The sequence below is a fragment of the Pogona vitticeps genome, chromosome 4, assembly GCF_051106095.1.
Source record: "Pogona vitticeps strain Pit_001003342236 chromosome 4, PviZW2.1, whole genome shotgun sequence".
Taxonomy (NCBI): Eukaryota; Metazoa; Chordata; class Lepidosauria; order Squamata; family Agamidae; genus Pogona; species Pogona vitticeps.
In genome coordinates, this window is record NC_135786.1 from 49,258,400 (window position 1) to 49,272,214 (window position 13,815).

At 36.4% G+C, this 13,815-nt stretch overlaps 1 protein-coding gene across 33 annotated transcripts in view; it reads right to left on the reverse strand.

Moving 5' to 3' along the window:
• NFASC (neurofascin) overlaps positions 1–13,815 on the reverse strand; it is a 229,028-nt gene that overhangs the window by 46,400 nt on the left and 168,813 nt on the right. For 17 of the 33 annotated variants that reach the window (XR_013544331.1, XM_072997310.2, XM_078391888.1 and 14 more), the window contains 2 exons: positions 13,534–13,707; positions 4,920–4,934 (listed from right to left, as the gene is read on the reverse strand). The exons of 5 other annotated variants lie outside the window; for them this stretch is intronic. Coding sequence is in view for 27 of the 28 variants with exons in the window: in XM_072997310.2 (XP_072853411.2) it covers positions 4,920–4,934; positions 13,534–13,707 (189 nt within the window). In the remaining variant the exon portion in view is untranslated. The remainder of the gene's footprint in view (positions 1–4,919; positions 4,935–13,533; positions 13,708–13,815) is intronic. 11 more of the 33 variants (XM_078391894.1, XM_072997315.2, XM_072997312.2 and 8 more) reach the window with 2 other exon arrangements.

Here is a 13,815-nt window from a genome sequence, read left to right on the forward strand (position 1 = left end):
GTAACATGACAGCACCAGTATCAGACATAACTGGAAGAACTTAGCTGGCATTGGCAAAATATCAGTGAAAGAACATTAAGCCACCAATACAAATTTCACATGGAAACCAGTGAATGTAGTGGGATTCAATAAACCTGAGTTCAAATACCTGCTTGGCCATGGGGTGTGTGTGTCAATGATAACTCACTCATTGAATACTCCACATACCTCATCCAAGCACATAATGACAACTACACACAGGACATGAAGGAGAATTAGATTTAACATCAGTTTAACTCATCCATAATCCTTATTTATATTTGTTTACTGGTGGATGGTTAAACTTTTTTCATTCTGCGTATCTTTTGACAGGTTTGATCCCCCCCTTCTTTTTAGATTATTCTTCTTTCTTGTGGTGTGGCATTCTAAAGTTATTTAAAATATTTAAAGCACAGGTTGCTATACGGCCCTTTTTGTGAGTTAAAGGCAGGACATATAATCATAAAAACAAAAATAAATAAGTGATATTTGGACCAATATATGTGATACAGATTTGTTAATCACCTCTGATTTGATTGGTTTTTCTCTCCTACTCTCTGAACTTTCTAATAAAATACATGCATCCTAAAGCCCAAGGCAGAATGTTTAGACAGTCTGAACTATTTTCCCATTAGCTTTCGTGCATTTTCATTATTAATATTCATCCACGTCTAAAATGCATCCATTCATTTACTTTCATAGCAATTGTTCTGCTTAATGGATAGAAATGGCAGAAAGGCATAAAAGTAAATTCTGTCATTTAAAGACTTTAAATATGCGGTCATACAGTTCTGAGAATCCAGCACCAACTCAGGCTTTAATAAACATACTACTGTATACAATCATAGTTATTTAATTATTCAAAGAATACCATGAGGGGCTGTTAAATTACAATAAATGCTTTCTTAGAGTATGTCTACACCATATGAAGGCTTTGGAAGGGATGGATCAATATTTTATGAACTCTGAAGGGGAGCCAAATCTATTTCCAAGAGAGGGTTGTAATTTCTCCCCCATTTTGCAATGCAAAGAAACTGACAGAGATACCATCTACTAATTTGTTCTAGGATTAATGACTGCAAAAAGATGTATACCTACAGTTATTTCACTAAGCTATAGAATAGTGCCAAATGGAACCAGCCACAAATGTGCAGACTGAAACATGGTTCTATAAAACAATTAGCATCTTAATTTTCTTTCCTTGAAAAGTTCCATTCTTGATACTGCAGCATTCAATTTATCTTCCATTTTTGCATGTGGGGAAAGAGAAGCAGATAATAAACCATTGCTTTTTACAGATACCACCTCATGAGTACAAAGTTAAAAAATTCTACAAGATGTTCTTTGTGGGGTGTCAGATCCTTCTAAATGCTGGTGTAACTACAACAAAGCACTTAAGCACATATTCACAAATTCTCTCTGGAGAGTCAAGACTGACCCCATCCTCATATAGCAGTTCCACACAGAGGTGGCTTCTGGACTTAGATGAGGAGGGGGGCCCTGCCCCAGTCATAAGTTTTCTTCAGTTCTATTTATGCAGGAAGAAAGATTGATTAGGATTTTATAACTAGCAGAATACAAGTATCCTATAAATTAGTTGTGCATGTGCGGGACTTGGATAACTCTAATGTCAATTTTTTTAAGGGGGTGGTTAGATGTCTAAGTGTATATGATAAATAATATTTTTTATGTAGAGCCACCAAATTGAGCCCTTATATATAGCTCATGCAGCAACAAATACCATATCATAAAGAAAACATGGAACAAAACCCCTTTTGTTCATGATACACATATCAACAATCACAGGACACTAACACACATTGCCTGCTCATGCATCTACTCTGCAGAAACTGCAAAATATAATTCATAAACGGCTAATAGTTTGAGTAAATATTCATTTTCAGATTGGCATCCTTCTAGGTCATATAAGTTGATAATATGAAACCAATATATTAAAGGCATGACAGTATTATTTTCATACAGCAGTTCAGCTGCCCTGAAGTTTCCTCTAAACATATATCAGTATAATATATTCTAGGCTGAATGTTAACTGTCATTTTCTAAATGTGCATTATATGAAGGGAATCATTTCCATTAAGTAAATGGCACTTAACACAGGCTTTTAAAAGTATTAATAATCCCAAGACTGACACATCTGGAAACATAACGTTGATAGGAACAGAGAAATCATCTCTTCAGTGCCAAATATACAGAAGATTTCTGTGGTTCTATCAATTTAATGTCTTCAAAACTGCCAAACTGATTTTTAAATTACTTTTCATTTTTACTTAACTTTAATATATATGATTGTTATGAATCCTCCTACATAGCTTAAAAGTGTAAAAGACTGCCATGTTTAAGTTTTCTCATGGATGTATTTACAGATGTGCTTAAATCTGTCTGCAAATTTAAAACCAAACACATACATAATTCAACTTGCTCCTCTGGAAAAAAGAAAAACATAACAAAAAGTTATGATATGAACAGTATGCCTGATTTCATTCAGCAATGCATCTGATTTTGAGTAATACAAATTCTGGAGTTTAAGAAGCAGTATATTTGTTGTTTTTATTTCTGAAGTAATATCAGGTGTTTGATTCATGCATACTCAAACAGAAACAACAGTTGAATTCAATTTATTGGGGCTGTTCAGTTATGAACATCATTAACATCAATAGTCTGCAAGTATGTAATCAAGAGACCACCAGAGATGTCATTTTGGTAATCGCCAAAGAAAGGCTGCAGGACATTTTGCCACAGGGGAGTCTAATTTCCTTGCAAATGCCTTAGCAACCCATGGAAGTGAGTGGCATTTTCAAAATGGTACCAGGTCAGGTCCTCTGTTAGCGTTCAGAATCAACATTATGGGTAGGCTGAGAGCTGTTATCAAAACACACTCTACCTACTGTTTGTCTCTGTTAAACCCATGTACTTGTCGGTAGCATGTACAAAAATAATGTACTTTGCTTCCACGGAGTAAGAATGAAGAATACTGAGCATTGGTTGTTATTAGAAACTATGGTTACCTCACAAGCTTCAGGCAGTTCTTGTCTCCACAATAAAGGAACTCTCGGCAACTGTCTGGAGTGCCAAGATCTCAGAGGCATCTGCCTTGGCTAACTCTTAGAAAGAGATAGAAGCTGCTTGCATTTTTAAATAAAGGAGCTGACAGAGGCATTTGGCAGCTTGAGGGCTGGATTAATTTTCCTCTGTTTGAAAATCCGTCTAATCACCTTCAGCTTCCCAAGATCTTTATTGCAAACACAATTGCAATAAAGAAGAGTAAGGACTGAAAGATGTGAAATATAAAAAAAGAATAACAAGAAAATACTAGGTGGCTCAATTGTGACTTATTTAACATGCTGCTATTGTGCTACTGATCTGCAAATACAGTACATGGTTTGTTTCCTGGAGAGGGGTGTAGTGGACTGATTTTAATTTATCTAGAGCAACAAACAAACTGGCAAATCTGATGCTATCATTCAACAGAAACCAGGTATTTTCACTTCTTTCATTCAGGATAGATCAGTCTGCTACCCTTTGTTTTCAGGGGAATTAAATGAAGGATATTAAGCATGGAGGGGAGGATCTATACATAAAAAACAGGCTTGCAAAATAATCTCAATTAAACAAACAGTTGCAACAACAGATGGTGAAGGAAAGTATACATAAGAAGCAAGGATACCCTTGAATATACAAGTAAAATTCTACAGAAATCTTCTAGTTTAATGCAAAATAGTTCTAGATTGGATTTTTTTTTCCTGTCAGGGCAAATATCACTTTGCCAAAGGAAATTCCCTCAGAAATCCAAAAGCACTATACATTCTAAATTGCAGTATTGTTTGAGGAACCATACTGTCTTGGAATTATAAGAGTTATAGTACAAAATGTTTGGAGGACGAAATATCTGAATATACTTTCGTCCTCCATTTTCTCTTGAGACAGCCTTGCTACATGTTTAGCAAAGAACATCTTGAATACATGTTTGCTAATTTGCCAGACTCAGTCTAAAATTAAAGAAAACTGTATTGCTCTGTGCCTGAAAATACTGCCACCTCAGGCAAGGATCCCTGGTCACTGAAGGAAAATAAAAGAACTTGTGAGTTATGACAATAGGGCTGAGGAAAAAAACTGCTCTTAATATGATGTATTTCCAAAATGGATACTATGTCAGAGAAATGTTTATAGTGAAAAGAACAAATAGGCATGAAGGTCAGATTACAGATCACATGTATTAGAGTAATACAACTTTGAAATGTGCTGTGTAAGCTTTTCTTCTAAAATGTGCCTGCACATTTATTTATCATTGTGTAACTGCAGTCTAGAGTAGGGACTGGCGACCTATCATATATTCTTTAAGTGCTTGATTTGTTAGAATTTTCCTCAGGGGGAAAGAAAATATCAACCCCACCACCCCATGGATCAGCACAGACTAGAGGCCTTGTTTTCACCTCTTGTTTAGAATGTACTGGGGAGCAGGTTTTCCATTCACTAACCTGCCTTCTCATTCCTTTATCCTTCTGTATTAATACAGATATGACTTATTTTACCTCAGTGTTGCTAAGTGGTAGTAATGGCCAAAAATAGGGAAAAACAAACAAAAACAAAACCCAAAACCCCACACCCAACATCATAATAAATAAGTAAAAAATAAAGCTCAGCAGATGCCTGTCATGCACGCATGCACAGCAGCTCAAACAGTAGTCAACCCTTTCAACAGGATTCTTTCTCTGCATTGAAAACAGGATATACATCAATACATCTGTCTCATTTTCCTCTCCCTCCCCATTGAAAGGGTTACTGTGGTGCATGCTTATACAATGTCAGCACCCCCACCACCAAAATTCAAGCCTGCTTTCACACCGCCCCATGCCTGTTGATGCTGACAGCTGATACAGTACCTGAGGTTGGAAGAACTTCAGAGGGTGCAGCGCCAAATACAGGGATAGGGGACATGGGGGGAAAAGGTAAAGAGAGAGAACACAGGAATATGTAAACCACAATACAAACACGATATACAGACATGGCAAGCTGAGGCTGCAACAAAGATGAGATGTATTAGCACTCAGTGTCCCACTGCTTTCTCCAAACAATCACTCTGTAATAGCCATTCAAAAGAAGATATTAGTGGTTTGGTTCCTCTGTCTTCATTTCTAGTGGCTGGCATTCTACACAGCCTGTCGCTTTCATTTTACAAAAATTTATATTGTTCATCTCATTGGCATCAGTATGAATCCTCTAAATGCCAGGACAAATTCTACTCTGATTCAACTTTATTGCAAGCACAGTATTGATTTCCAGACACTTATGATGGATGAAACAATATTCAAATCATGTATGTGAGAAAAGGAAGCTGTGGCTTGGATATAAATGGAAATAAATGCCTTTCTTACATCTATACAAGAAAAGAAAATTGCCAGCACTTGATTCAGTCAACTTTATTTTGTACAGTTCCAAATACTTAGCTGTGTATGATCACTGTCTAATGGATCTAAATGTTTTGCCCATGGAAGCTGTTCACCATTCATTAATAATATGAGTTATATGCACATCCATTTTTGTTTGAAGAGCCTGCAAAACCTCACTTGTGAGACTCCCCTGAGGGCCTATTCCCTTGACCTATAACGCAACTGCAATATTTATGACATCCTGGCTGAATTCCAGTTGTGTTGCCACTCACACTGAATCAGTCATGTGTATACTGATTCTACAAACAGAAGTCAATTTGCTTCAGCAACACTTATAAAGCAAAACAGCAAGGACAGCGTACAAAATATTTTGCACTTGGTATTAGCATGCACATGGCCCTCTCTGCACAGGGTATCTAGAGCAAGAAGTCATTACAAATGAGAGAGAAGCCCCATGACCAGCATACTAGCAAGAGAGTTTTCAAGATGTCCACATTTCAGCACCTTAGTGATTCAAAAATCTCAAGGAAGCTCTGCTAATGTTGTAGGCCCTACACAGTTCTGGCCCACTGTAGCGTTTCAAGTAGTTCTTGTTATCTGAGAAAAACAAGTACATGAGTTTGGGAAGAAAAGGTAGGTGGTTGTTTTTTTTTTTTGCATATTGCTCTTTTTCAGATTGTTGCATAACTATGCCTCCTTAACTAGAAGCTGCATAAGTGGTTGAGAAACTCGCACCAAGGCAGAAGTTGCATGAAGCAAGCAGTTCCCTAGGTGCGTTTGCACAACTAGTTATGCAATTAAGTGCGCAATTAATTCTGAAATCAGTTACTCAACTACTGTAGTTATGCAATCATGCAAGCAGACTGCCTAAGTGTCTGATTGCATGACACAAACTTCTTCAGATGATTTTACATTACACCAAGTACAATAGGATTTCAGCCTATATTTCTTTATTTGGTATTGCAAAATATATTATATTATATTATATTATATTATATTATATTATATTATATTATATTATATTATATTATATTATATTATATTATATTATATTATGAGTGCTCACTGGAAGGACAGATCCTGAATCTAAGGCTCCAGTACTTTGGCCATCTCATGAGAAGAGAAGACTCCCTGGAAAAGACTCTGATGTTGGGAAAGTGTGAAGGCAAGAGGAGAAGGGGACAACAGAGGATGAGATGGTTGGACAGTGTTATCGAGGCTACCAACATAGATTTGACCCAACTCTGGGAGGCAGTGGAAGACAGGAAGGCCTGGTGTGCTCTAGTCAGGAGTCACAAAGAGTCGGACACAACTTAATGACTAAACAACAACAACAACATAATGTATATTGTTGATGCTCCAATTAAAAAACCAGGAGAGACCCAGGACTTCACACCATATAAGCAACATAATAGTTTCCTTAGTTTAGATGACAACAAGCTGTGGTTTGTTCTCATGAAAAGAAGTCATAGCAAACATGAGGCCTGCATGCAGTCTTCTTATCTGTACTGTATTACATATTCTGGGGAAAACAAGTACATAAGTTTGGGAAGAAAAAGCAGTTGGGTTCTGCTTCTAATTTGCAGCTTCCATAATTTGCCATTTCATTTGAAAGAGGGTAAGCTATGATTTATACACACACAATTTGCAATCAAACCAGTTTCCTGAATTTGCATGAAATTGTGCTTTGGAATCCCCATCTGACTGTAAACTGGGATTTGTGCACATCACAGTTTATCCTGCTGGGGGGAGGGGGATGAGAAACCACTGTTTGTTTGCTGCAAACTGGAAGAAGCTTCTAATTTCCTACTTGAATGTAAAAGTGCCCAAAGAAGAGGAGAAAAGAGGAAAGAATGCATGAGTCCAAAGTCCAAGTGGTTCATTTGTGTGTGTGTGTTTTTAAATTGTGGTTTGTTGCCCCTAAATGTAGTCATTGTATTTATAATCTAAAAAGTATTTCCTTCTCCATATACACATACAAGAAATATATATTTACAGTCATGTTTCATGACTTTTAGTTTGTTTAAAAATATTACAAAACTACAGCGTTGAACATCTAACAAATTCAAGACTCAAATTTCTTAAAAGAAAACCCCATCTTGAACACTTAAATCCTCCTTGCCCTGAAAAGTTTGCAAAATGTAATTTTTTTTAAAAAAATCCTAACTTAGTGCCACCAGATCCTCATGATACAGAAATGTCAGTTGCAATGCAATCCCTGACCCACTGCCAACCAAAATGTAAATCCTTCCTATAGGATGGGAAAAGACATAATGATAAATGTGATATCAAGGGCTAAAATATTCTGAGAGCTTGCCACTTAAAAGATAAATACAGTAAGTGATTTACTTTTTAAGCATGTATTCAAAGAAATGTTTTCTGCACACATAACAGTTTGGAAGTTAAATAAAATTAAATAAAGTTAGAGACTACTAAATTCAGGGATTTTCTGGAACAGCTACAGAATGTTAAGAGTTCAGAGTTACTGAACTTAGTTTGACAAATTCTTCTTCTTCTTCTTCTTCTTCTACTACTACTACTACTACTACTACTACTACTACTACTACTACTACTACTACAGTGGGGTCTCTGCTTAAGAACGTCTCTACTTAAGAACAATCCAACTTAAGAACAGCTCCATTTGCTAAATTTTGCTTCTACTTGAGAACAGAAATCCAAGATAAAAACAGGAAAAAAAAAACCTTTCCTGCTCTTTTTTTAACCTTAGGTCATCTTAGGTTAAAAAAAAATTCTCCCCCTAGTGGTAGAGAATTATTAACCAGCTTTGCATTAGTTCCTATGGGAACTAATGCTTCAATGTACGAACGCACCTCTACATAACAAAAAAACAGCCAGAACGGATTAATTGGTTTTCAGTCCATTCCTATGGGAAATTTTGTTTCAACTTAAGAACATTTCAACTTAAGAACACCATTCCAAAACGGATTAAGTTCTTAAGTAGAGGTTCCACTGTAGTTTCTATGGACGGAAAAGAGCAGATACGGATTAAATGGTTTTCAATACATTCCTATGGGAAATGCAGATTCAACATAAGAACTTTTCAACTTGAGAACCACCTTCCAATACGGATTACGTTCTTAAGTAGAGCCCCCACTGTACTACTACTAAACTTAAAACTGCAGAGTTGGAAGAGACTCTATGGATGAAGTCCAGTCCCTGTCAAGGAGGCCCAGTGGGGAATCGAGCTCCCAAATTTAAACTAGTGAGCTATCCAGCAAATCACAAGGACTATTTATCCCATCAACAATTTATAAGTTATGCATCTTTCACATTAGGATCATTTGCTGATTACAGAGGTGACATGAAGAGGTCATTGTCCACCCCTAGTTTTTGCCTATAGTTAGCAGGTTATGAAGGCTAGTGGATGCTTCCACTTTATAATTCTCCTACTAACAAATATGTAAACATGTTTGGAAATTGTGATCACAGAGATGATCTTCAGGGAAGCTGAATTCCTTCATAGGACAGTGCACTATAAAGGAAAATATAATTAATAACAGAAGTATTCAAATCTATATTTTTTTCCTTCAAACATATGCACTGATTATTTTTGACATCAAAGCATGTTCCTACATGCACTGAAGAACTGACTCTCATATTTATGGAGGTCTCACACCGTGGAACAATCCTAATATTAACACTGAAAACAAATAAACACAGTGGCACACCAGCATCAATATTTTATCACAACTCACAAAGAAGAAAAACGTGATCAAAACTACTAATAATCTTAAGTCAGAATTCAAGATCCCAAATTCTGTCTCAGGCAATATTTGCAATTTAGTTACTGTCCAAGCACTATGTGTGGTCCAGGCCCCTGAGTATATAAGAAATTGTCTGAGTGTAGTCATTCTTATGGGCCTGCAGGTTTTTATATATTTAATATTCCTATGTTAGGACTGAACTATGGCCTACATTAGATGATTTGCAGTCCAACTAGAGAGGCCATTAGATACCCTTCAGTGGAATGATATGCTTCTAAATATCAACATTGTCCATGGTTTTGAGACTATATTAAACTAAAAGAAAAGAAAAGCATCTTGGATACACACTGGATAGTTCTACCAAATAAACATACTGGGAAATATCAAATGCTGGAGAAGTTGCCATAGTGAAGCCACCCTAATTTACATGCCATAATCCTGTCCAATTATCTCTTCCTTTTGGCAGGAAGTAATGAAAGATACCAGTTTTGTGCTAGATACAAGAGTGGATTTCTCTGCTTATAATTTCCTGTTGGAATATTTACCTGTGAAATGGTACGTTAAAAAGGCATGCAGACTGTGGCTTCTATGGGCAGCTACTGTGACCAAACTATTGTCTTAATATAGCTGAAACTCCCCTATCATGTCACAGACAGAACAATGGACAGCAAATCTCTTGGGCTTGGCATTAAAGAAAAAAAACAGATGAGAGTCCAGCAAAAAATATCCGAGTATTTGCTCTACATTCTTGGGACTATCTGAAGTTAACTTAGCTCTGTAAAGGAATATGAAAGTTTTTGTTCAGAGTTTGATTTATTTGTTTTAGTAAATCTATATGTGTGACAGAAGTATATGCTGTAATGTCAATTCCAGTAGTCATTACATATATATGGCTTGCTTATTTATTTATTTATTTATTTATTTATTTATTTATTTATTTATTTATTTATTTATTTATTTATTTATTTATTTAAAGTGTTTTTACCCTGCCTTTCTCCTTAATGTGAAGGGAAGAGTGATAATGGAAAGGGAGGTGTGGGTGAGTTTGGAATAAAGGTTGTTTCAGGTAAAGGAAAGCAAAGTATAAGCTCATACGGTATCTACTGAAACCACTTCTCAATAGTCAATACTTAGACATTTTCAATTTTCTGTTATATGACACTTCCAATTCTAAATTGAAATATTTTGGGCACAGAAACTGAAATTGCAATTGTATGTATTTATTATATATTGTTCTGGTCTTGCTGGTCCTTGACCATAATGAAGTTATTCTATCCTATCCTTACTCTTAATATAAAAGAATCAAGAATCAGTTTGTAAATTATTGTACAAATTCTCCTCTGTTATGATCTTGACATTCCTACAATATTTTCCCATAAAAGGATATATGTACTATACATGGAATGGTATGACATTGTGCAGTTTTTCCTTTTTTAACATTTCCAAATTAAAAAAAACTTTTTTGTTTTTGTTTTGCTTCTGTCATGCCATGTGTACTGTAAGATTAACAAATCAACATATCATCCAGATAGCATCTTAACACATTTTACTCTAATGCTTGAGATACAGGCTGAAGAGAGATGCTCAGAAATCCCTGTGTCTGAGGTTCTCAAGAAAGGGCTCCTTCCTACAACTAGTGCTACATGTTCCCAATTACTACTATGAATTATTACTATAAACAATGAACTAGGTAAAAAAAATTAATGAACAGGAGATAGAGTGTTAAGCCTCAGGTCAGGATTTTATTTATATAATATATAATAAATACATACAATTGCAATATATATATATATAGCCTTCTCCCCATCGGTACCTAAGGCAGCTCACAATGTTTAAAACTATACAATCAACAGCTTAAAAACACCATATAAATACCGTATTAAAAAAACAATTTAACATATATCAAGATCAAAACCAGGATTAAAATATTTCAAAACATTTTTAAAAAACATTTTAAAACTCTAAGGATGCAACCAGGTGAGGAATTTGGAGCAATCAGTGTAGTGTTTGAAAGATTCTTATCTTTAATGCAATCTATTTTATCTTGTACTTGTGCAATCTTTCCATTCACATGGGATATGCTTATTCTCTTATGAGAGGGATCCAGATAGGACTTCAGAACGCGCCTATTTCTCTTCCTTTCAGCTACTGATATCCCTGTCCCTGCCCCTTTCCCTGCCTTTTGTTGCAGCTGACACTCTGCAGGCCACAGCAACCTCCCTTTAAAAATGTTAATCTACTTAGTAGCATAGCACTATACCAATACATCACCCTAGCATGGATACACCCTAATATCTGACATAGTACTGCATCACTCAGGAGAATATTAAAACTTTTTTTGAGTGGAGGAAAATAGAGGAAAGGATCATTCTTTCTACAGGATACACTACACGGTTGTCACTGAAAAGAATGTCACCCATAACTCTATTTGGGAGCAAAGTATGCAATCACAAAGATTGCAGAATGGATAATCAGGAGTGCTCCCAATTGTATCAAATAAACTGCGGTCCTAGTGCTGTGCCAGAAAGGAGTGGAACAACTTGCAGCAGGGGTGGCGTAGATCATTCTTGCTTAAAACACACATGGTTGCCAGAAAACAGAGTGAACCAAGCGGCACCAAAAACAAAACAAATAGCGAGCTATAGGCTTGTCAGATCACCCCTTTTGTTCAAAAACAGTATTCACGAGACACTTATATGTCAGCTAATTCTGAGATTCCCACCTGTGTCCCAAAGGACATAGTCTTCACTGAGTGCAGGGGAAGCTACAGCCTAGGAAGAAATTCCTCTGTAATTTGTACTGGTATTATAATTCCTACTGTGTGGAGGAGCAATAACCAGGTTTTGTTGAAGCTGCTTTCCACTTAAGCTGCAGTCTCATCCTGAGAGGAATCTAGGCGGCCTTCCATGTGCTCCTTGTTTACTTGTTTAGTGCAAATTTGATGGAACCTAATCTTCAAAACACATAATTATGTAGAAGGAGGACAAAGTAAGGTTTTACATTTGCTCCACACAAAGAAAATTTGTCCTATAACATAATTGGAAAAACAATTTCTGTCAAATCATTATGCATAGACATCAATACAGCTCAAAACAATTCTCAGGAAAAAGACATTTCCAGACTCAAATTATATGACTGTCTGTTTCCCTGAAATGCACAGAACATTCAAGATACTTCTGAACCCATTTTCTCCAATGTGCCCATTATTTTAAAATTGTTAAGGTTAACTACATCATCCTTCAGTACTAAATTTGACACCAATAGAATATGGTGGAAATGTTGGTATGTGGGAAATCACTGCTATTTTAAAATTTGGAAATAAATGAAAACAAATTTATTTAACTCTATTGAGAACATACAATGAACAACAAAGGTTATTAAAATCAATGTAACTGCACTGATTTGCACTTGTAAAAGCTTATTTAAAGCTTAAAGAAAAGCTGATTGTGGCATATAATTGGCCGATTTTGAATAAAAGTTGCCTGTGGAATTTTTCAGCAGCTTTTCTTCTGAAACACAAAGGTTTTACATGTACTTCACACAAAGAAAATTTGTCTTATTACATAACTCAAAAATAATTCATGCCAAATCATTATATAAAGGAGAAGTAGTGGAAAATAATTTGAAATCTTTATGAATAGCATCTTGAATTTTTTGAGAACAGAGAGTAGCTATAGTCCAGGGACAGCCTAATAACTATGGTGTCATAATTAACTCCACTGTGAGCTTCTCAACCAGTTGTACATCATAATTTATATAAAGCAGAAATGCAATAGTTATGCCCGATATGGGTGTTCTACATCTCATAAATGAATAGTACGTGCAGTGGGATTGTGACAACTGGCTGAACCCACATGGTCATGCCCCCTCCCTTCTTGCTGCCCACATGTTTGAGGGTAAGTCTGAAGAGGAGAGAATGCTCTACAAAAACAGGGTTTCTTCCCATTAGATTCCTGCATGGTCAAGGTCCTCTGTCATGGGAGAAGCCAATGGAGAAACGGGATCTTCAGACTTTCTTCCAAGATATTGATAGTTTAGCAGAGAAAGTGATGGTAAAAGTGTAGCCAACAAGTGGAACTCTACTCTCATGCGCTGTGTGACATTGAGTGACTTAGAATTTTCAAATAAGGCTCTGGGCTGTTTCACAAGTAGTTTCCATAAGCCATAATCAGACAATGGCTTTGGTGGGGGGGGGGGAGAGAAAAAGAAAGCATGGCTAGAAATGATTCTCGCTTAAATCACAACACAACCTCACAAGTTAAAGCTTATTTTTGTATTTAGCTATGAGTAGACTTCAAAATACTCTGAGCATGGCTTTCATCTCTACTTGTATATAGCCCATCTCTCTTCCCAAAGTCATACAGGTGTCTCATTTTACCTACCTTCATTCAACGGAATGGGTGACTCCCCTGTGGCAGGCTCACCTTCACCAATTTGTGTCCTGCTACGCAGGTTGAATCTGTAGCGTGATATAGGGTCCGTCCTCTGGAGCAAAAACTTTGTCTGATTGGGAGAGAAGTTCTCTACCATTGTTCTGCCACTTTTGGATCCGTTAACTGGAGAAAGAGGCAGGCTGTGTAGGCTTCAGTCTTGTTTGAGAAACATGATAAGCTACACATTTAGGCACCTCTCATTCTACAATAGCACCTGACGGAAACACTTGG